This window comes from Pieris rapae, chromosome 6, assembly GCF_905147795.1.
Source record: "Pieris rapae chromosome 6, ilPieRapa1.1, whole genome shotgun sequence".
NCBI classification, from domain to species: Eukaryota; Metazoa; Arthropoda; class Insecta; order Lepidoptera; family Pieridae; genus Pieris; species Pieris rapae.
This window is the reverse complement of record NC_059514.1, coordinates 8,380,523-8,405,598: the sequence shown is the minus strand read 5'-3', so window position 1 is coordinate 8,405,598 and position 25,076 is coordinate 8,380,523. Positions and strand designations below refer to the sequence as shown.

Genomic DNA, 25,076 nt, shown 5'->3' with positions numbered 1-25,076 from the left:
ATTATATTCAAATATATTCAGCTTTGGGCATCGCGTATTGTGGGTTTGTGACATTGTTCCGTCGCAGATAGGCCGCGAGGTGCGAGCCGACAATGTGTTCGCCGTCTATCGATCGCCAGAACACGTCGGCCTCGTGACGTAACCAAGCGTTCTGACCGCACTCCTAGGGAATGATTTTACACAATATTAAAGTGATAATTCGATAAGTTCTATCATTCTATCACCAAAGACAAATTAACTATGTATGAATATATACTTGAAACAGTTTGGTCCCTATTGCAACATGTGACCTTGAATGCTGGTAGCATTTTCTTGCTGTACACTTATTTATTAAGCGAGGGAAATATAGCTCTGGGGACAATTCACCAGGCGCCAACTGATATTTTTCTGAAGATCAAGAGTCTCTAATCCAAAGAGAACAAAATCAATGTTGGAAGAAATATTCTTTTATTTAAAATCCTAACTTATGTGTGTTCTTTAAATGCACTTTACATGTCATGTTTTGCCAAGGATTAAATAACATTATGACATAGCAATTATCCAATACATAGAAAAACTATCGTTTCGTTTATTTGATCACCTCAAATGGACAATGTAACTTTTTAATACAAAATACCAATTCATTACAAAATAATATATAGAAAATGGTAAATATTTTTACCTTTAGCCTATCCCCAGCGCAAGTAACCATACACGTTGACAAGTCAAGGTTGGCTTCAAGATACTCGTTATATTTCGTCTTCAGCACATCGTGGACCTGAATTTTGTGTTCCTTTTTTAAAAAAATCTCAAACTAAATTAAATTAAAGTGTCACTTTTAAGAACGTGAGACGTTTAAATTCATAAATCGTCCATTACTGTTGATAGTGGTAGAAACATTAATATGTAATAACAAAAATGTTTTGAGTTTGGAATCACAATAGCTAAAACATAGCATATATTTGGTTTAAAAATCGCCTCTGTTTTTACGTTGTCGAAACGTCTTACCGTTTTGATTCCATGGTCGTCCATTTCCATCATAAGACCGTGGAATGATTCTTGATACAAAGCCGAGATCCACGGCTTCGTGAAGAAATCATAGAAGTCTTCAATCAGGTTCAACTAAATAAAGAATCGATAAACCCAATTATTTACTGTTACGGCATACATTAAAGGCTTAAAAAGATAATCTTAAAAGGCTTGCAACGCATTTGTTATCCTTCTGGAGCTGTTCATGAGCGGTATCATTTGAGACTCCCGCCATTTTGTCCACTTCCATATAAAAAAAATGAACTAAGAATTTTTGAATTCGATTCAGTAATGTTTAACTTATTCGTTACAAATATTACCTCTTTATATGATTAGTATTAGAATTAAGATTTATTTAAATAAACAAACCTCGAATCTAGCGAGCAAATTGTTGAAATACGACTCATGTTTTCCATACAACATAATAAAGTTGTCTGAAGCAAATCGTTTCTTTGACAAACAGGTGATCGATTCAATTGTATGCAATGCGTTTATTTGAAGGCGAAAATAATTCTCATTTTTATCTGTTATTAATGTGTGACCCTGTAAATATTGTTAGATTTTTATTCGTTTAATGTTGAGACCTTTTACTTGTTTGTACATTTTTAAATAAAATAAGTAAACAAGACAAAAGTAATTGATGCTTAAGTACTTTAAAACAAAAACTTATTAGAAATTTTTCTTCTGCTTCACTTAGCATTTTTGATTATCCATGGATGATGTCTTCCCAAATGAAACAGGTTTTGTCCAAATCGATCTTAGATCCAGATTGTCACATGTAAAATACTAAGCCACATAAATGGTACTAAAAATGAAGCTATTTACTTGATGAGGCAATGTCATCTGCACAGCCATAGGTACTTCGGGGCCGGGTTTTCTTAGTATAAGATAATACAACGGCCCGGGTAGAGTTGCTGTTTGTGCTAGCGGGGCATCGAATTTAGGTACCGGCTGCCAACGTCTAACAATAAATTAATAATATAACAATTAACAAATTAAAAAAGTATAACTATTTAGATAGTAAACTTTCGTTATTAATTGCTTAAACGACAAGAAATTACATCAATTTGATAATAGCGCTATCTATGTTGCATCAGTAATAACTAACAAGTAAAGTATATTCTAAATGTTCGCAAAATTATCTCTCTTACGGTCCACTCTGTAGGACCTGAATATATTTGTATATATAATTAAAAATAACAGGAAAAAATAATATACTTCACAGCAACCAAGTAGTAATTAAACGAGAAATCAGCTTCTAATATTATTTTAAATATGCCTATTATTATGTATAATTTTAGTAGTCTATTTAAAAAAAGGCAATGCCCTCTCAAGTAATTTAAAGAAATTACGCCTTTAAATTTTAAACTAATTTAAAACGGAAATTTGAAGAAATTTCTAGATTATCGTCTTCACACATACCCTCTGATGGCACTCATTGAAAGTCGTAAAGCACTAGCGACACTAGCGTGAGAGTCTTTAAATCTGAAAAACAATACTTATATATTAAGTTAGGTCTACATTCTACCTTAGTATAAAAAATAGGTACCGGCTCAAAATGACAATTCTAAACACAAATATGTATATTGATAAATGTTTCAACTAATTTCAGGTAATTAATGTTATTGCAATAGCATGCTTCGCTTGCGAGTCTTCTGGCAGTGCGAGTGTCCATGGGCGGCGGTGTCACTTAACATCAGGTGTGCTTGTCTACCTCCTGTAAAATTAAAAAAAAATAATAATAAATAAACCTCATATAAAAGCCATTGGATTTTTTAAAGGAATAATACTTTATACAAGTTATTATTATTTCTATTTAACTAAAACTGAATACAACTGGAACCAACTTTCGGTATGGCTTATATTCTTTTTTATACCGAAACGGACTGACATAACCCCACATTATGCTAAGTCAGCTACGGCTAATGGAGGGCTTGTCATGAAAATATAATACTAGAAGGCTGGCTTGATTGTGAAGTCAGGTAATCTATTATAATAGACGAATTGTGTCTGTTTCAATGATTTTTCTTTACAAGTGATGCCGAGACTCTTCGGGCTATATGTATGGCGACCTGAGATTTGAGTTTCAAATCTAGAAATAATTTCACCATTCGAAATATAAAGATCAGCCAGTTATTACTAGCCAATCACTACGGTCATTAATTAAAGGCAAGCAAGACTAACGGAAGAAGATTGGAGCTAAAGCGCGATATAGTTTCAGATGTGGGAGACTCCTCTTCGTGAACACCTGTCATGAATGGGTCCAGTTTGCGGAGAAATAAACGAGCCATCTATAATAAAAAAATATGTAATCAAGCTCTATGTAGCGACATCTACCGTCTACCGCTAGAATCAGTATGACGACATACCCCGAAATGCGCCATTGAAATTTTACTTAACATCTTTTACAGGAAAATTGCCTTCTACAAAAGTAGTGGTACACCTATAAATATTTAAATAACGAATATTCTTGCAATGGAATTCTTAGCAATACAAGTGAATCCTTAAGTCACATGCTTATCTTGTCCACTGAGAATTTTTTTTCTAAATTATAACGAATCCATGAAAAATAATTGAGACTTATTTAAACATATATTTTTTAGATTGAAAAGCATAGTGCAACACAATACATAACAACTATAGGAGGCGCAGGTATATAAACTTAATAGTTAAAAATTAATAGTTATATTTAAACGTGATCAGACCACAACTAATAATAATCTCTAGAATGAATATACGACCTTTGCTAAATGCATTCAAATTTAGTGCGTAATGTTTATTTATTTACTAAAAAAATATTGCTTTATTCTTCATTATTCTCTTTCCACTTGATTTATATAATATAATATATAATAATTGTGCAAGTGTTAAAATTTTATTCAAAACAAAAATGGGATATTAATTATACACTAAAACACCGAGTTATATGTAATACATTTGCATAAATAATACGTTATTCAAGATACTATTTACTTTATATCCAAAACTTTCTATAGAAAGTGAATGCATAGTTTAGATACCCGCGGGCATTAGATTAAGTTTCAACGTGTGGAATAGGAACTAGATTTATACAGAAAAGCTACCATATAATTCGATAGTATAATTAGAACTTTTTGATATAGGCCCTGTGGCGCAACGGATAACGCGTCTGACTACGGATCAGAAGATTCCAGGTTCGAATCCTGGCAGGGTCGCGTACATTTTTATAACAAATTGTAACATTTACAATTTTTTTATTCTTTTTTAATTATGAGATACATCGGACGTAACACAACACACTTTAAACTTATACAATATCTTTAATTTAGTTAGCAAAACTATTATAAAAATATTTGTAATTTTAATACGATTCAAAGTAAAATGTTTTATAATTAAAACGCATAATAAATTAAATTATTACAATACTTACTGCTTCTCCGACATCCTCTGAAGTATAATATTTATGCAATCTATTATTTGCATACAGTTTCCTTGAATACCTCACACAAGGGCCAGCCGCAAATACGTGAGGATCATTCGTATCGAAATTGGGTCCTACTACTAAACCTCCATCGTATACTAGGCCGCATTCATTTATTGCTGTCAAAAAATGTCCCATATATATTATATAGTAGCTTTCATGGGCAACAATTCTGACCAAAGGTATTAATTTCAATAATTTTTTTGGTGTAACATAGACCTGTAAGTCATAACTTATTTGGAAAATATTAGGTATTTTTAACGAAGTCAATAACGGTTATTGACAAATACTCCATACAATTTATACAAACTAATATTTAGATAAAGAAAGATCGTTCTAGGTAGTATAAAATAGGTTTTATATCTAATGAATTATTTTCCATTTATACCATCACAGAGTACCTATATAAAATTTGGCAGACAGAGACAAAAGATTTTTTAAACTGTGCCAGAGTAGTTTTTATGAATTAAAACTTGACACAAATAGTACACGATTTAAATACCTTTAAACGCATAAACATCGATAGCTTTAAGCCCATAATAAAACAAGGCAAAGCAAGGTAAATGTAACGCCGTTAGAGGTGATATAAGTCGTATAGTTTCCACCCTTTCTCCTTTCTGCATCCATCCATACAAATAGGTTTTTCTAAACACTTGGATGTTTAACTTTTTCAAAGATAATTGTACTCGACCATCGATCTTAAATGACAAAAGCCTATAGATTATAGAAGCCGTAGTCAACCCTATTTTATTACTTTATTGACATAATTCGACGTTTCAAGTTTATTTCAGAAACGGTAAGCTTAAGTGTCTTGCTGTAAGGTTGTCACTAACATATGCTAACCCGCAACATTATACTTCTCTTTATCTTAGATGAATAATAATTTATATTTGGTATTTATGTATGTGATAAATTGGTTATATGTAGTTAGACTCGTTTTTTTATAAAACGGGGCAAACCAGCAGTATCACCTGATATTAAATGATATCGCGAGTGCGTTTCTGGCCGTTTAAGAATTGGTACGCTCTTTTATTAAAGACTATTAAACAAATTAAATGAAATATTCGTTAATAGATAATTAATAATTTAAAGAATCTAATCTATGAAATATATTATTATTATTTTATATATTATACAACAGCTAAAGGATATACTTATATAGTCAACATATGAAAGAACTGAGAAAGAAACTTAGATAACCAAAATACATACAGTAGCATATTCAAGTCAACAGATTTTTATAAAGTACCAATATATTCAACTTAACAATACAAGACACTCATAAATGAAATTATAAGTCTGCAAACTGTAAATTCACCTACTCTACTGTATCTAGTTTACAAAAACATACCGTTTCATTATTAAAACAATTAACTCTCATTTTTCTACTGTCATCAGGAGGAAATGGTTCCACGAATGCAATTGTTTTAGTACTTATACCCAATTCCAACAATGCTGCGATACATGTATATGATTCTACGCAGTCTCCGTATACGACAATTTTGTTATCTTCACTCAAACGATTATCTTGATGTTCTAAAAGATATTGAATTTTTTGGTCTTTACTATTGTAAAAACCTACCAAATTTCGTGTTACCGCCAGGATCCAAACTACTACAGATTTTACATTAAGGGTCTGTTTCACAATGTATGGATAAAGTACCAAATAGCTATGCAAGATATTATTTGGAAGATAAAAGTTCCGAATATATATTTTCTTACACTCCTTTTATATCTATCTCTATAAGAATTGATCTTTTATTTTATAGATTATTTTCCTTTCCTTAACTCCGTTCCATCCGATACGTTTATTTTTTTACCCGTTTCCCTGTTTTGACCCTGGGCCACAATGCACAAACCGTGCGGGCCATAATATAAAAAAAAAAAGTTCCGAATAAGAAAGCGTTTCATGACGAATAGCGCTATCTTACAGTCGTGACACGCAACATTTCTGTTGATCCTACCAATAAGTACTAAACAGCTTATTTGGAACTTATGTAGAACTTATATGTACATTGTGAAACAGACCCTAAGTAAGTTGAGTTTAAAAAAAACATGTTTTCCGTACATTAGTAGTCCAAAAAGTCAATGACATGTGTCAGGCACAGGAGGCTGAACACCTACTGGCCAATTAGAATTACCAATGATCATGAAACACATGCAGAAATCTGAAAATCCTAGACCTAAAGACGTACCGCTACTGATGTATTTATTAGTTAAAAAATCATCAGTTCATATACTCTGTATTTTATGAAAGTATTTTTAGCTTAAGGTAAATTATACCATCGATTTTATGCATATGTCAATCGAACATCGTAATATTTCGAAGAAAAAATATCTATTTAATAATTACTTAAACAAAAAAAACTAACTAGTTTCCTTTATAAGTTTCAACAGTTTTTTAAGACAGCAATTCGCTTGGTCCAGGGAATTGATAAGCATCACATTTTCAGGCAATTCTGGTGGTGGTGGAACCCTATCAGGTTGGTATTTGACGTCATCCATTAAAATACGATCGCAGAACTTCACTGGCCTTAATGAAGAGTTTTTAATATAGTTCATAATAAACAAAATAAGCTTGCAATATACGGACAACTTTTTGTTGGATGTAAATCAAATAGTAAAGTTAAGTATCAACTGTCGAAACCAGCATAATGATGGGTATCTTATTGCAATTGTATAAGTAAAGCTTTTGCGAAACTAGGTATGAGGTATTATATTCTAAATAGTTTTACTGATTTATTCATTTAGAAACTATACTAACGAAATATCAGAGTAATGTTTTGTCCTTCGTAATTTGCAACTAATCAAAACAAATCATTTTTGGATTATTTATTGTTTATATATTTAACAGGAAACAAACGGGCAATTGTTGCGGGATGTTAAGTGATACCCTCAGTCTATAGACACAATGCCAAAGCTTGCGAGTGCGTTGCCGGCCTTTTAAGAAGTGGTACGTTTTTTCCTTCAGCTAATCGTAGCTGAAGAATAAAGTAGTAATTCGTTTATGTACAAGACAATGTTACCCAGTTTCTTTGGCTGTGTCTTTGCCTGGAGATTCCTTCAAGTAATCAGGATGCTGAAACTGCTGCCCACATACCAGCACCAGCTCATCAAAGAACTTCATACCACCGTCCTTTAGATGAATGCATTTCTTTTTCCTACCAATATTATTATGAGTGATGAGATTACATTTTCAAAATAGCCTAATAGAATGTTCACGATGTTCAAGTTTCGGAACTAAACAGATGGATATCAATAAAAATACATATATTCATCTGTTTAGTTTGTATAGAAATAAAACTCTAAAAATTGTATGGAAATTCTAGCTTTCGAAAATGTTATTGTATGGATGCAAAGGAAGAGTATAAATTATTAGAGTAGAATATTAATTATCACCTATCAATTTTAACCATAAGTCCGGATAAAACATCGACATAATAGTAAAAAGGCATGCTTTTTATATATCTGTCTGTGTATCTACCGTCACGCGGTACGCAGATTTCGGCTGCTTTCAGACAGTCTGGAACTGTTGGAAGACCGTGCTCAGAGACCAGGGTTATGTTGGTGAATGTTAGGTACTGAGCACTGGAACTGAAATAAAGCATTATTGCTGTATATATTTTAATATAAGACAAATAATTACGCTGACGAATGTCACTGAAAAACTTTTTTACACATTTTCGCTTCTAAGATTTTCGATAGTTTATTAATTATATCTATAAAATAGATAGGGTTTTGGTCGGTTCTTCGGCGCTTAAACTCTCATTTATATCTCCAAATAATTATAACCAGTAAATAGTTTTTTACAAGAGGGAAATGAACAGGATCAAGGTCTTCAGTTATAAAGTTCTTAATGCTGCCCATAGACAGGTGCAACACATGCTTGGAATCGTCTTGCCATCCTTCTTACCTAAATTCTAATTCGTATGTCAAGTCACAATCTCGTCTTGACAGCTGTCAAATATTTCAAACTTCATAAAGAATTTGAAAACTTGATTAAGTTTGACGTTCCGGAATACAAGTCCTAAGACTAAAGTCATAACCTAGAATAGCATTATGTTTAAAAAAGGTGACGTCCAGATGAAACAGGTTTCGTATTAAACATTAAATTACGTCTTACATCCTCATCGAATGTGACTTACCCCATAACTAGAGATTCAATAAATGATAAGCCCGTACGACTGGCGCCCACAACCACTATACTATTGTTAACGTACACTTTGGGCATACTTGTCAACGGACGTTCTAATGTCCACAAGGCAAAAGGTGTGGCCCTGAAATCGATGAACAAGTTATATAATTCATTTGCACCAAATATGGCAAAAAATTAAGTAGCTTTTATTCTCAATACTATTTTATTCGATAATAATAATAGTAATATATAAGTGTTATTAATAAAAATTTATCAGTGTTGTTGTATTCTACTAATGATATATTCACGTGTAGTGAAATATTTTAAGTATATTCTAGTTTAGAATACGAATATTTCTTTGAATACTAGTACATCCCATAATTCATCACCATTTATTCTGATATGAATCATTGTCGTTTCTGGTTTTGGGGTAAAAGCTCATTGTATTTTAAGGAGGTTCTGAGTATAGTATTTCAAGTAAAACAGAAGTTACCTACTAAAACCTTCGAATGAAATATACGCAAAAACGTGTCTATAGGAACCATATACAAAAACACTAAAATCTTACATGGGTTTAAAGATCACTTCAAGATCTTTATTTCCTCTAACAGTGGGGAAGAATTGTCGAGGTAACACCGGTTTCATGTGACTCGATAGAGACATTAAATGTCTGTTAGGACTCTGAATTTAATTAAAAAATAAATTAATGAAAAAACAAATTGTACATTTTACATTCTGATCTTAGACAGTGACATTTGCACAGATAATATTACTAAGTTCGGCTAAACGCAAATCAATGGCAATATTCTTTATTCAAAAGTATTTACTTATATGCTATGTCTGAGTCATGCTAACTAAAATGTTTCAAATTCATACGAACCAAAATAAATTTAAAACAGTTGCGCTACAACCTCTAGTTCTGAGCCTTACATTACAACTCAAAATAACTTTATTCATAAAGGTATACAAGTATACTTATGAACTTCAACAGAAATTATGTTAAATTGATTCTAAATTTACATTTACCTACTACAAGTTCGCAAGTAGAGGGCTTTTTTACTAGGCATCGTACGAGCTATTGTTCATTGAGCACATATAAAGGAAATCTATTCTAGCTGTGATTCGACCTCACAGTTCTGAGGCGCATGTTCAAACTAACACTACTTTGTCATATGAACAAAAAGCTACATATAAAATTACCAACCGCTTCTCCTTTAGCAAAAAGACGACAAGCGTAAAACAGCGTAGTATATTTTGTATATCTGATTAAGTCACGTAAATACCAACGGCCGTGTGGCTCCATTATTGGGCTCATTATACCCGCCAAAACCTAAAAAAATGTACGATGTTAGACGACAGATCGAAATCGAAAGCCGAAGTTTCGGAGGGTATCGAAAGGAGGACCAACTTCGCATTTAGTTTTTCGTAATAGACATCGTTACATAATAAAAATTCATAATTGAGACTTAAGGTGCGATTACACCAGTGCTGAATTATGCGACACATTGTTGCTGACGTATGGAACTAATGCTTGTTTTTTAAATGTCGACTGACTGAAGCGTACAATATCAAATATTTGCGTACAGTCAACGCACGGGTACGTGTCGACGTGCCCATACTCGATTGCGAACTTAGAATATGTTCAAAATTACTCCTGTTTGTCATAAGGAAATGTTTTCGATTTGACGATGTAGCAAAAGCTACGCGCTGTATTAATTACATACCGCGGCATCAGTACCATACTTAAAAGGTTCAGGGTCCAAGTCATATTGTGCTCTTATAATTGTTGTATCTTCTAGAGGTCTAAAACAAAATTGTATGTAGTATTACTATTTTCGTGTTTAAAAAAGTTGTTTGAAGAGAAGAGAAAGCTATGAACTACCAATGACAAATGTTAGCGCGAAGTCGAAAAAACTTACTCTTGAACATGAAACATGTGTACCTCTGTATGATGAACATCGTGAGGCATGCGTTAGACCTACCACGTCGACAGTGTGTGTCAGGCACAGAAGGTTGATTACCTACTCGTCTATTAAAATGATCACGGAACAAATAAAGAAATCTGGGGACCAGACCTGAAAGGTTTTAACGCCGTTGACAATGCTCAAGAAGAGGTAGTGACGCTAATTGGAATCAGGGGATCATAGTCCTACAGATAACCGAAAAACACTTACAGTGAAGAAAGTATTGAGTATCAAAGAATGCTTTAAATTACTTTTGAAAGAAAAACCTCAATCAGCGCTGAGCATTCTTTACACTACACACATTACACATTCTTAACGCTATTAATCACACACCTAGACCTAGTTATTTCTTACCCCAGTATGACCAAGCCAATCGGCTGATTCTGACTGAGAAGAGAAAAAGATGACAACGAGGGAATATCAAAACTATCGTGAAACAATTCCAAAATTTCTTTCTTTCTTGGCGAATTCTCCAGAATGTCATTCATACTAATAGCATCGTATAGTTCAGCTGGACGTACTCTCACATCCCTAAAAATGTAAAATATTGGTTTTTGCTATCTACGTAGGATCTTTTCAGTCGTATTTTTCATAACTTTAGGTCGTGTCGCTGTAAGGTGTTAATGACATTTCTCTGTTTTTTTTTTTTCAATCTATAGCTTCCATCAGTGCAGCTGTTATGGCTACCAGCGCTTTGCCCCGCGGCCTTTGCCTACGTACATACGTACCTACGTAGGTACTTATTTTTTAGTGGTTAAAAACTCAACTAAAAAAATATTTAATTCAATAACATTTTTCATAAAACCCTATTTAGAATATATCTGATTCTAGATATTTTTTTTAATTAAGGCTGTTTTGATCTATACAGATAACAAAATTCTAAGAAAATATATAAATAGCTTTCGTAACAATTTAATTGAAACTAAAAATAGACTCACCCTCTAACAGAATTTATGTGAACCACGTATAGTGTCTCATTGATAAACCTCATCCGATAGTTGAACGGTGTTACTAGCTGAAAAAAAATGCCGAAAATCTTCTGACACGCAATACAAAAATATTTTTTTAACAGTGTTATTTCATAAAATATTAAGGGTAACTAAAACACTGCAAACTTAAATAGTAGTAACTAAGGTAGTTGGGTAATAAAAATTAAAGGTAGACGACATTTGGTTTCTCTTACTACGATGACCGTTCAACAGATGGACCTAGTCTCAAAAATTACATGAACAAAAAACTCACAGTAAAATGTTCCAGAAGCGGGAAGCATGTATGGTTAGTCGGCAAACAGACGATGCAATAATCTCTATCTGGAAATAGCTCAAACGCCACTTCCAACATATCAAAACCATATCTGCAATAAATTACGATTTTTAAGAGGATTTTCAAAAGCCAAAGAAATAAAGCCATCAAATAAATATTATTTAGCTCGATCGGATTCTTTATCTAGGAAAATGTATTTGACAGGGGATTACGTGTATATTATTGTGTTTTGGATATACATATTTATTAATATTGAAGTTTTTAACATCTATTATTTGAGAGCAGTGTTTCTTAGCAGTTTCAGCGTGCGACTCATTTCTCAGGTCGTAAGTAAGCTCCCCGGCTTGGACCAATGCACGTTCTTTCTACTTATGTGCACATTTAACATTCGCTTGAACGGTGAAGGAAAACATCGTGAGGAAACCGGCTTGCCTTGGAGCCAAAAAGTCCATGGCGTGTGTCACGCACATGAGGATCACGAAACAGATTTGTAAATCTGAGGCCCAGACCTTAAAATATCGTAGCGCCACTAATTTTTTTATTACATATTATTTCTGTGACTATACTAGAAAAAACTTTATTCATATGGTCTGGGAATTTATTTACCGTTCATCATAATCATGGCGCATAGCAAACAACTCCAATAGAAAGGCATTAGGTGGTCCTACAAAGCGTGTTGGCTCTGGAGGCTTCGCTGGTAATATCACGGGGAAATCGGCTATAAGATAAATAATTTTATAAACTAATGTACTATTAAAGCAAGGATCATAAAGAAAAATTATCACAGACTCGTTAATATCTCAAACTCTAAATAGCGATCCAGACTTCCAAATCATCAATACAATCGTCTCAGTTGTAGAAATGAAATAAAACTGTGACATGTAAATGTCACAGTTTTATTTAGTTCTTATTTTTAACAAAATTAAATTTTGAACTTGAATATGCAACAATTGCATGTACATTTCATGTACATAATTATATTGAGTTTTTTTTAATTTATATTTTACTAGCGACCCGCCCCGGCTACGCACGGGTGCAATGCTGATACTAAATACACTACAGAAAATCTGTGAACGTTGTATATAAAAATGTGGGTTATCCATAAGAGATAGACATATACGATTTCGGACTTTTCTGTAGACCTTTTTAATGTGTACAATACTTAGTACATTATTTTGATAAAACTCGTAGGGTTCAGCCTGCGTATGCAATGTAAGCGGAAAAAATGTAATTATTTACGACATCACATTAGAAACCTCAAAAATAACAGTACTTTTCCACTACTTAATGGATGTTATTATACATATAAACCTTCCTCATGAATCACTCTATCTATTAAAATACCGCATCAAAATCCGTTGCGTACTTTCAAAGATTTAAGCATACAAAGGGACATAGGGAGAGAGAAAGCGACTTTGTTTTATACTATGTAGTGATGTGGCAATGGGTCTTTGTTTGTAATAAATGTTATGTCTATGTCTATAACTGTTTTCATTTATAATATGTATGTATAGCTGCAACATTACTTATAAATAAGTAAATACACTTACATGTCCTTTTTCCTACGTCCTTATCAAGATATTTATTGTCAAAGAAGGATTCCCTGCGACGAACTTTTGATTTGTCATCTTGGCTGAGAAAATAATCAATACAATAGTTATTTTGAATGAGTTTCACGTCCGCGTCATGAAGCGTTTTACATCTGCCTTCTAACACCACTCCTACATAGCTATCAGGACCGCTGTGTCAAGAGTGTACCGGATAAGAATGAGTTTGACTTTAAGATGTTTTTACATCTAAAAGTCAAACTCAGTCAGAGGGATCCCTCATAACTTACGTAGAGATGCGGGGTCTCTCTGCATTTTCTCTCGCACTTACAATGGAGAGTGTTCAGAGGAATTGGTCGGTCTAATACCAACAACTAAGTTTCATTATCGGACGTCAAGGCAAAATACAAAATACCATGCGTATCACCTCGACGTCCGTCGTCCAACTAAACGTTTTCTAAGGCAGTTTTTGACGCTCACCACCGCCAATCGCCATATAGAACCAGCTGCCCACTGAAGTATTTCCGAACCAATTCGACTTAGGGTCCTTCAGGAAAAGAGCGTACCAATTTTTGAAAGCCCGGCAACGGACTTGCTAGCCTTCTGGCAATGTGAGTGTCCATGGGAGGTATCACTTAAGATAAGTTGAACCTTTTGCCCGTTTGCCACATATTACATATAAATAATAAAAATAAAAAATAAAAATAAAAAACATGGCATGGCCATCAATACTACTTAAATCCATAATTACGATTAAACCTTAATACCAACCATACCTGTCACCAACTTTATCATAGAAGTACTTCGGTACTTTTATTAAGTCTGGGTCTATATTGACGATATCATATTCCATTTCCTCTGGCTCTTCGAGAAAGAGATTCAATACGTCGAGTTGGCTGAACACGCCGGGTTGTGATGGGCGTGGTGCCCTCACTTCTTGTTCTTTGAACTTGGAGAATTCGTCACCACCGTATACCCAAGTTACCTTTGTATGACAAGCAATTTAATTACCCAAACTCCTCCGCGACACAATATTGAGAAAAGTTAATGTGAACCATGGCCAAATATATTTATAATTAATAAGTTTTTAGTGAATCACTGATGTTCCGAAATCCTTTACTGTTTTGATGGAGGAATCTTTTAAAATATTTTACAATGTTTTATAATAGTATTAGTAAATATTCAGAGTAATGTGTATCAAAAATATAGTTATTACATACCCTGGATTTAGTTTCTCTAGCCATTACGCTTGTAAAGGACGATTCCTTTTGGGGATCATCTTTTGATTCTAAGAGGCTGTAATATGTGAAATTTATATAAAGAAAAAGCTTCCTTACCTATAAAACCAGTCAAAATATAAATCTTGCCTTGGTTATGGTATGAAAAGTTTCTCTTAACTATAGTAACAAAAGTATTTAAAGAGTAATTAGTAGTTTATAGATACTAAGTACGCAATATACCTATTCTATTAAGAATAGGATAGGATATAATACAATGTAGGACTACATATTCTCTAGTCAAAATTTATAAAACTATGACGGGAATTTTGACAGATACAGACCTGACAGTTGAACCCTCTACGGTTTTATCTCTAGGCTTTATGATGCGTTCTAAACGCCGCAGACCGGCAAATGGTGATAGATCAAAACTCTCCTCCAGCTCCTCAAAATTTATTTCAGTGTTGAGGCACATTACACCAACTGCCATTTCTTTATGCTAAAATACACGAGACTAGCACGATTATTCAAGAAATGTATCAATCCAATTATCTTTTAACTAATTAACTAAACGGTGTAATAAGATTTAGTTTATATAATAAACTAGCTGACCTGGCAAACATTGTTTTGCCATGTAGAGGTATGCCATAGAGGGTTGAAAATTTAGGGTTGTATGTATTTTTTAATGCTGTTGAAACAGTTGATAAAAAAATAAAAAATTATCTAAAAATTAAAAAAAATAATTAGGGGTAGACTTAACATTTAGGGGGATGAAAAAAAGATGTTGTCTGATTCTCAGACATACCCAATATGCACACAAAATTTCATGAGAATCGGTCAAGCCGTTTCGGATGAGTTTAACCACAAACACCGCGACACGAGAATTTTACTTATAAAATAATATTATACTATATTATATTATATTATATTATATTATATTATATTATATTATATTATATTATATTATATTATATTATATTATATTATATTATATTATATTATATTATATTATATTATATTATATTATATTATATTATATTATATTATATTATATTATATTATATTATATTATATTATACATCGATAGATGATAGGTTCTGATAACAATAATATCTTTTAGAATTTAAAAGTATCTAAATGGTGCCAATTGAGGGGTTAAGATGAATGAAAGAAACTTTCACAAATTCGGCACACTTACCAGGATAACATGAGTGAATGAATATCGTCGCAAATTGTAACTAAGTGGTGAGTCTGGCGAGACCGGACTAATTCTCTGAATACAACTTAAAGCCATTGTTAGAACCGCATGCGCCCAACTATTTTGGTTCGTGTAAACTTTGGGGTTACTTTAATTTTCATTAAACGAACGATAACTGAAGCCTATAAATAATTGTGCTTTAAATAATGTTGATTTGATGATAAATTAACTTTCGTAATAAATACAAAGAAAATATATTCAGAGAGATATGTATTCCATACACATGATATTTACATACAAAAAGGTTTAACTTTTACAAAAGGCAACAAAACAATGAAAAATATTCAATACATTTAACTGAGTGATACGTTATTTGGCTGTGTTGTGTGATTTATTTATTTATTTTATTAAAGTATTCCTACAGCTACTCATCAAACAATATCCAAATAATTATTTTATACACAAAAGCTAAAACGGAATACACATTCAAATATAAACATAAAGCACAATTTTACAAATCACAAATTCATACTAAATTCTAGTTTATAAGTTCTATCTAAGATTGACTTATTGATAGATTATAATAGGTATATATTGAATATAAAGGAACAAACAAAGCCATTATTAGTAAAAGATATCACAGTTTTTGTTTATCACATTCAATATATCGATTTGCTGGTAATTTATGTTGTAACCTGTAGGTATACGATCCATCTGTAGGTGATGGTGTGTTAGTGAGGGTAAGTACGTGAAGGTGTGTATGTAGGGTATGCTCATGACCTATATTATAAAAGAAGTATTAAGAAAGTTGCCTATGGTCAGACATTCCAGTCTCAATAAATGCCATATGAAAACAGTCATTTCTTACGAAAATACACGAAGATTTACGAAAATACACGAAAACAAAATGAAAATAAAGCGTTCGATCGCTGCTAAGTGAAAAATGAAAAAAATGAAATGAAAAATATTTTATTTCTTCAAAAACGGTACAAAAAAAAACATTCCATGGTTGCGACCCTCAATTAAGTGTAAAAACACCTGTGTTAGAAGGCCACGCTCTTCCATAGCAAAAAGATTTTCGTACCATGTAGTTGTGATTTCTGTGATTCATGAAATGAAAGAAATGTGTGGTGTGTGTGTGTGTGTGTGTATTTGTGTGTGTGTGTGTGTGTGTAGGTAACAGTGCGGTGCGTGCAGCTTTACCTAGGGTACATCAAAAGATCCTCAACTTCAGCATAATCTAATGACTTTAACCATTCAGTCACCCTATGTTTAACATCATGTTTATTTAGCATGTAGATACTAAGCCTTCCATTTACCACTTTATACAGATGCTCTGCTTGTATTTTATATTGACGCCCAGCAAAACTGCTCGAAAAACTGGTCAACATGACAACTGCATCTTTTCTTCTTTTCAAAAGATGGGCGGGATCAGGAATAATGGAACTATGTTTTCTGAGTGTTGCATGAAGAACATATAGTTTTCTAATCGACAACAGGTCACAATCTTTATACAATTTCTCAGTGGAGTACAGTCTAGGTTTAAAGTAGGCAACTTTTAGAAGAGCCCTCTGTGATCTTTCTACATCCAAAAACTTGGTTCTTGCGGCACTGCCCCATACCGTAATACAATAAATTATGATTGATTGCGCAAGAGCCAAGTAAATTGAATTTAGCAGAAGCTTGGATGCCACGTGCCGTAGGTTTTTAAAGATCCAGATAAGTTTCCTTACTCTATTACCTATTGCCTCAAGATGTACATACCACGTTAAGTGCTGATCTAAGTGTATACCAAGATATTTTATAGAGAAAACTTTTTCAATTGTGGGACAAGAGCAGTTTTCCAGGGATTGACAGTTATATTTATGTATGTATATTTTTAGATCTGGAGGAGGTTGAGTGGATTTATTTATAGTATGGCATAAATACTTCGTCTTTTGCGTGTTTAGGGTCAGTAGATTGTGGCTTAACCAAAGATCAACTTGAGAGAGTCCTGCTTGAGTGTCGCTAACTATAGATTTCCAAGTCTTACCCGTAAAAACTATAGCGGTATCATCCGCATATGAGAAAAAGTTTGCATTTTTAAGTTGAGACATTAGTAAATCGTTAATATAGATGAGAAACAGTGTAGGCCCAAGTACGCTTCCTTGGGGCACTCCAAAAGATATGTTACAATACTGACTCACCTTATTATCTACTTTGACACACTGTTGCCTATCAGATAAATAATCTTTAAAAAGAGCTAGAGGTATACCTCTTATACCTATGTATTCCAGTTTTTTTACAAGAATCGGGACAGACACGGTGTCAAACGCCTTTTTTAAATCTAGGAAAGCTGTGAGACATTTGTTTCCTTTGTCAAGTTGTTCAACAATTAATGTACTTAGAGCTAGAACAGCGTCTTCCGTTGATTTGTTTTGTCTAAATCCAAACTGATGGTCAGATATGATGTTGAATTTATTAAGATAGTTGATCAGTCTTTTATTGATAATTTTTTCTAATATTTTAGCAAAAACTGTAAGTACTGATATTGGTCTAAAGTTGCCAACATCGTCTCTGTCCCCTCCCTTGTAAACTGGTGTCACAATAGCCTTTTTCAAGGCAATGGGAAATACACCTTGATTAATGCAAAGATTTATAAAATGAGTCAGCACAGGAACTAATTCATTTTTAGCAAGTTTTATAAAGCTAGTGGGAATAGCATCATAACCTGAAGCACTTGTACTCTTTAAATTCATTATCGTTAACTCTGTTTCTTCAAAATCCGTATCTAATAGAGCAAAAGAGTCCGGTAGTCTATTTTTTAAATTTAAATAATCAGCACTTAATGTGTTAGGCATAGGTGGTGTTGTTATTTTATTGGCTAAATCACTTCCAATGTTAGAAAAATATTCATTGACAAAATTTAAAGACTGTGAAGTTGATTGTTTTAAGCTAAGTAATTGTGTGTTATCGGCTTTGGGTAGTTTAGAGTAAGTAATACTATTTATAGTCTTCCAAAGACTTTTTGAGTTTTTAGCAGAAATTTCCAAAAGTCGTCTTTCATATGATCTTTTGATTTTTTTAATAAGATTATTGCAGTAATTACGATAGCGTCTGTAAGTAATTTTTAAGACATCATTATCAGGATCATTTCTTAACTGTTTTTGTTGTTTATTTCTATTTCGTATGCAGCGTAGTAAACCTGGAGTTATCCACGGTTTTATGGTTCTTTTGCTATTTGGAATAGTTATAGTTTTAGTGTTTGCTTGTAAAGACTCAGATACAGCATTTGTGAGAAGGTCAATGAGTAAATGTGGGTCATTACAAAACATTAGCTCAGATAAGTTTTTCTCGGCTAAACTAAGTAGAGCTTTATTGTAGTCAGTTTTTGTAGCATATTTGGACACATTAGAACTAGTCTTAAGATTTGACAGGAGCATAACAATCATGGCGTGGTCGGTAATAGTGGTGTTTACGACAGCAATTCGTGCAATAGTTGTACTCCTATCTAACTTTATCATAAAGTGGTCTAAACAGTTATGTAGCCTCGTCGGCAACATGTGTCCAGGCATAATACCTAAAGACACTAACATATTGAGGTAGTAGTGTCTGTTTTTCCTTTTAAGAGCTGTTTCATTTTCAGTGACTATTAGATTTATATTAATGTCTCCAGTTATTGTGATATTTTTGTGGCTTTTAATAGTTTCTAAGTGTGAACACAGCGAATTTACAAAAGGAATAACATTAGTAGTTGATGGAGACCTGTAAATGCCAAGTACAATGTGGTCCTGTAGATCAATTTGAAGGCACGACGCATCATCAAGCTTGATTTCTTTAGTATTAGCTCTATGTATGTCATTTATGAAAGCTACAACTCCATCATTTTGATTAAGTTGATCATGGGTAAAATGCGAATAAAAATTGTCAAGATGTGGAATTGGCTTGTCTTTTTGTAGTCTGCATTCTGTTAAAATTATCAAATCTGGTCTAAAATCAATAGATGCTAAAGTTATTTTAAGGTCATCCATTTTGCTATACACACTTACTATGTTTTGGGATATAATTGTCATGTCATGTTTTTTAATTGGGAGGTAGCTACATATTTCTTCTGGATCGCATTTAATTGCAGAGGCTATTTCCATGTTATCTAGGTCAGCTATCGTGTTAAGAGCCATATTTGAGTGATAAACAGTTTGCAGTCTTTACCAAAGATGACTTTTTGTTTAGGATTTCAGAGTAGTTAAGCTGTAAATAGTAGTTAGTTATTATTATTACTGATTTTATAGAGTTGGTATAGAGAAAATGGGCGCGTGTGTAATAGAGTTTGTGTGTGGGTAAATCGGTGTAGTATGGTGTGTGTGAATGTGTGTTACATAAATCAAAAAATCTTATAGTTAAGTGAGTGTACAAAGAGTTAAGCTGAAATTCAGATTGACAAGGCGACAACTTACGTATTATTATCACATTAATAACTAGTCATTGCGCATTCATGAGTTGGGTACATTGAGCTTCAGACTTGATGTTGATGATTTGAGAATTTTCGTCTCTTCTGACATAAACTTTGCCATATGCAGTCCAGCAAAACTTGTAATTTTTGCTCTTCACAAGGTCACGTGCCAGGAAATGAAGTCGAGCTCCTTTACTCGTCAAATTTTCGGAAATAAAAATAGGAACATCCTCATCCTTACGGAAACCTAAATGTTTGGCAGTGAGCTTGGACTTGTGTTTTATATTGAATAATTTACACATTTTCATAAGTTCACTCTTTGTCAAAGTCGAACCAGTTTCAACAATAATCGGTGTGTTTTTGAAACTATCCGTCTTTCCGCGGACTCTGTAAATGTCTTTTATGTCTTTTTTTGTGATTTCACAGCCCACAGTGTTAGAGAGCTGAACCACCATCTCAATCAGGTCTTCTTTAGATTCATTATTTTTACGTGGCACGTTTTTCAGTTCAAAGTTTGCTTTGCGGTTTGACATTTGTAAGTCCTCAATTTTATTCTCAAGCAGTGATATGTACTCATTATCCTCTCTTCTTTGTGATTCCAGGGACAAAATTTTGTCTTGTAATAGTTTATTCTGCTCTGTAAGGAGAGAGATTGAGTCCACAATTCCACGATTGGATTCTTGCACCTCTTTGAGACTCGAAACCATTTGACAAATTTTCTTGTCCGATTTGGCGAAGTGGGCAGCCATTGATTTCATCATTTCGTCTCTAAAAGTGGATAATTCAGCCATTCCAATGCTATCCTCCTCTCTCCTTCTCTTGATGCGCGTGACAGCAAAGTTAGTCGGAGTCACAGACAATTCAGGCTCAGATGATGACTTCTCTAAGGACATGTTCATATCAACAAGAGCGTTTAGGTAGGTCACGTGATTATTTTGAGTTAAGTGCCGACTTGCTCAGTGCTTTGCCCGATCGCTGTACTAGGAAACTAGAAGCCTCAAATGGTTTATAATCAAAAATCAGCGAAGCGTAGTTGTAACGGATACTTCTTTACAGCGCAGATATACCAGGGGTGCAAAAGTTACCAGTAGGTCTTATAAATTGTTCAGAGTGACGTCACGACGTGACGTATTCAGCACTTCGTCGCGTAGTTAAGATTCACAAGTACCAGGCGACCAGGAGTTACAAGGCAGTATTAGCAATAATAGTGTCGTAAGGGGTCTTCATAGATTGGACGTGATCGACGATTTCATATTAAATTATTTTCCGTCCAGATTAAGTAGATCCCCGTCGCGGGAGTGGTTCTCTCACCTAATTCTTGTGTTTGAGCGCTCGAATCACCTCCTTGCAATTGATGCACTCCTATTTTACTGTTTGAATATTATTTTACAAAAGTATTATTTTAATATTTAATTAAATAGTTAAAGGTACAGTGGCACGTTAACTCAGAGCTGAGGTCCGGAGGGAAGAGGAAGTAAGCTGTAATGGGCTGTATAGATCTATATTAAATGAACAATGTATTCAAGGTATTTAATTGGTTAAGGATTAATGCTGTATTGGTCAAAATCGCTTCGAAAATTAGCCATTATTTGTCGTAAAAAGTAAATGACAAAAAAAAATTATTGTGGGTTATCCATAAGAGATAGACATATACCATCATGGACTTTTCTGTAGACCTTTTCAATGTGTACAATACTTATTACATAATTTCGATAAAACTCGTAGGGTTCAGCCTGCGTTTGCAATGTAAGCGGAAAAAACGTAATTATTTACGACATATTATATATTACACATAAGATGAAACCTCAAAAATAACAGTACTTTTCCACTATAAAACCGCATCAAAATCCGTTGCGTATTTTCAAGGATTTAAACATACAAAGAGACATAGGGACAGAGAAAGCGACTTTGTTTTATACTATGTAGTGATATATAATCTGGTGTTCGAAATAAATATTTTTTTCTATAATATTTTAAGAGGGTCATGAGGGTGATCGCAAATATTTTTACTCGGCCGATCCACACATTATTTGTTTAGTGTTTGTTGAGATTTACTTGGGTAACGCTAGATGCATTTTTATACATACTGTTTTGTTAATTTCTTGTCAATAGTTACGTCCTCCACTTAGACGTTTATAGTGAGTGTTTTGTGTGTGTTCGTGAACTATTGTTGTAAGGCAAGGTACAGCATCAGTCTAAGTTCTCTTTGTTCCCAAACTAACAATTTCTCCATATCCTTACGGCTGACTAAAGAGCAGTACGAGGTATGTACTCAGGACTTATTTTAGTATAAGATTATGTATCGACGGCCACCGAACCGTTATTTGTGGTACATATTTTATATTTAAATATTTTCTATGATAACAAATTAAAAGTTTTTATGGGTGTTCTAAGAAGTGGTTTAATAGTGATTTAGACTGCACTTTTTACCTCACACACAAGCAAAGCCCTCTCTGATTCAGGATGTCTTGATATAAGCTCGCTCACGTAAAAATCTCCGTACAACTGACGAAGTCGAACAGAATGTTGTTCTATGATAGGCACTATATCATCATTATCCGCTTCACTGAAACATCCAATTTGGAAAAAAGAAAACACACCGTAATTGTAATTTCAAAACTCACAAGAATCAATGAATTTGTCTTAGAAACGTATGAAACCATTGTTTATTCATGTTTAAATTACCGTAATTTATTTATTCTCGTAAAAATTCTAAATAGAAACTTCATGAAAATTTATATTGTTTTTTTTTATAGAACAGGGGGCAAACGGGCAGGGGGCTCACCTGATGTTAAGTGATACCGGGGCCTATGGACACTCTCAATGCCAGAGGGCTCGCGAGTGCGTTTTGGTATTGGAATTGGTGCACTCTTTTCTTGAAGGACCCATAAATGTTTACGTATAATTAATGAATTGTGCCAAAAAAAAACAGTGCCGCGCAAAAACTGAGGCGGGCGCTTCTATAGATATAAAATTTAAGCTATCTTATACCCGCCTCGCGAATAATTAGGTAAAGATGCGATTCACACAAAAGAATTTCCTCCTTGATGATAAACATTTCTAGGGCAATGTTTTAGCACAGGCATAATATTTGACAGGTGTCGGTAGTGTTTAATTTAATTTTAATGGGCGAATTTTGAGCTTTCCAAATAAAAAATACTAACACTGCTCGTCGAATCTTAAGTCTAGGACTGACGTCCCCCCTCTCAGCAACTAACAGCGTCGGGAGCTGGTCTCCAGGAACACCTCGCTCCAACGCTTGAACCCGTCTGAATGATGCCTCAGAACGCGACTGTCCTGGTACTAACACTGAAAACAATTTTAAACGTTTTTTTATTTTTAATTGGTATAGAGAACAATAACGATGATTGCCTTTAAAGTTATTTTAAATTTAAGTATTGATGCAATCAATTTTGATTGCGAGCGCCAAAAATAATCTGTAATGTAAATATTGGTTTCTGATATTAACTGCATGTTAACATCAGAAAACAGATTCTTAAATGTATAGAAAAGAGACCAAAAAATCAGACCGCGAACGCCAACATAGAACGCTATTAATATAGAAAAAAGAAGAGAAAAGAAGTCTTACGTGGATGTTCAATAATGGTTCTCATCATGGCAATGTACTGTAGGTAAGGATCATGCATGAATACAGACTTAAGCATATTATCAACAAGTTCTCGCGCATAAATTGGATTCCAACACAGCAGGTGCAGGAATATTGTATTCCGTGAATTTAGTTCTACATACCTGGAATACGATTTGGTGTTTAAATTATAAAATTAAGTTTGTTTATTATTTTATATCCGTAACTTGTCTTTTATTATTTAATTAAATACAATACATGGTTTTTTGATAAGACCGTTTATAAATAAAGAAAGGAATAAGTACAAAAATAATTTAAGCGTTTTTAACAAGGTTTAGCTTTTTAACCAATTCAAACTTGCTTGAAATTATCTTTGGCAACAAAAACCATACTTATATTTACTCCATACAAAATCTTCCCACGCGGCGGGGTTGACAGAAGGCACCAGAGGATGATCCTTTAGAGCTAGTGCACCTACTATTGTTCCGTTTATATCTAACTGGCAAATAGTTAAAACACAATTTTTCCTGAAATAATACAATATAAATAATAACGCTATAATAATATTTCTATTAAATCCAGAATTACATTAAGAAATTAGTGGCATGTAATTAATTTCGTAACATTAGTATTACCAAAAGTTTAACGTGTAATTTAATATTTTCATAAAGCATGAAATAATTTCATGAATGCAAATGAGTATCGATATGCGCGTATTTTGGTGAAATTAGTTTCTTGCAACTAATTTCATGATGGAAATATGATGTGAAAAAGCGTGCTGTACGGATTTTGATGCCCTAATTCGTATTATAAATCATAATAAAATGTTACAGAAAATTTATTTTCTGTGAATTATGTAAAAAGACTCGTCACAGAAGTCGTAATGGATTCGAAAAAGAGAACCAATCATGCCATTGCGACATGCCGATAAAATTACCTAATATAATATTATAAAATCTGATACTTACCAATCTTAATAAAGATTATATTTTATTATTTCATGTATTCAAATTAATGTCTGGTATATATATACTTACAGTAGATAGTTTAAATCCGCAGGACAAGTAATACGAAAATTCAGAGACATCGATTCGTTGACCAAAGTCATAATAGCAGGAACATCATCAGGTCCTGCTAACCGCACACTTCCTAAAGGCAACGCCCGAATTATACGAGAAACCATTTCCTATATATTTGGCCAATTTGTAGAAGATTCTTGTTATTCTGACAGAAATATACTTTTTGACAAGTTTTTTTCTAACAAACTGA

At 33.4% G+C, this 25,076-nt stretch overlaps 1 protein-coding gene and 1 non-coding gene across 2 annotated transcripts; one reads left to right on the top strand and one right to left on the bottom strand.

Moving 5' to 3' along the window:
- Positions 1-7: 7 nt before the first annotated feature.
- Positions 8-24,990, bottom strand: LOC110992916 (cilia- and flagella-associated protein 61-like). Its single transcript, XM_045628702.1, has 30 exons — positions 24,845-24,990; positions 24,200-24,334; positions 23,811-23,971; positions 23,386-23,530; positions 22,652-22,787; positions 14,939-15,093; positions 14,598-14,673; positions 14,154-14,362; positions 13,381-13,571; positions 12,437-12,548; positions 11,810-11,921; positions 11,506-11,582; positions 10,922-11,098; positions 10,328-10,406; positions 9,808-9,933; positions 9,172-9,284; positions 8,614-8,745; positions 7,868-8,062; positions 7,495-7,629; positions 6,841-7,001; positions 5,820-6,004; positions 4,971-5,166; positions 4,418-4,587; positions 3,193-3,299; positions 2,431-2,493; positions 1,834-1,969; positions 1,378-1,551; positions 988-1,101; positions 662-757; positions 8-163 (listed from the first exon to the last, which is right to left on the bottom strand). Exons 1-30 carry the CDS (start codon positions 24,988-24,990, stop codon positions 8-10), a joined length of 4,170 nt encoding a protein of 1,389 aa, XP_045484658.1.
- On the top strand, positions 4,130-4,202 carry Trnar-acg. The gene has a single exon. It is a non-coding gene; the product is annotated as a tRNA-Arg (tRNA).
- Positions 24,991-25,076: the final 86 nt, after the last annotated feature.

Coding starts and splice junctions, on each gene's coding strand:
- LOC110992916 (XM_045628702.1), bottom strand. CDS start 24,990: ATGGTTTCTCGTATAATTCGGGCGTTGCCTTTAGGAAGTGTGCGGTTA. Junction 12,549..13,380: donor GGACGTAGGAAAAAGGACAT/GTAAGTGTATTT, acceptor TTTATCTTATAG/CCGATTTCCCCGTGATATTA. Junction 6,005..6,840: donor GAAACTTATAAAGGAAACTA/GTTAGTTTTTTT, acceptor AATATCTTTTAG/AACATCAAGATAATCGTTTG.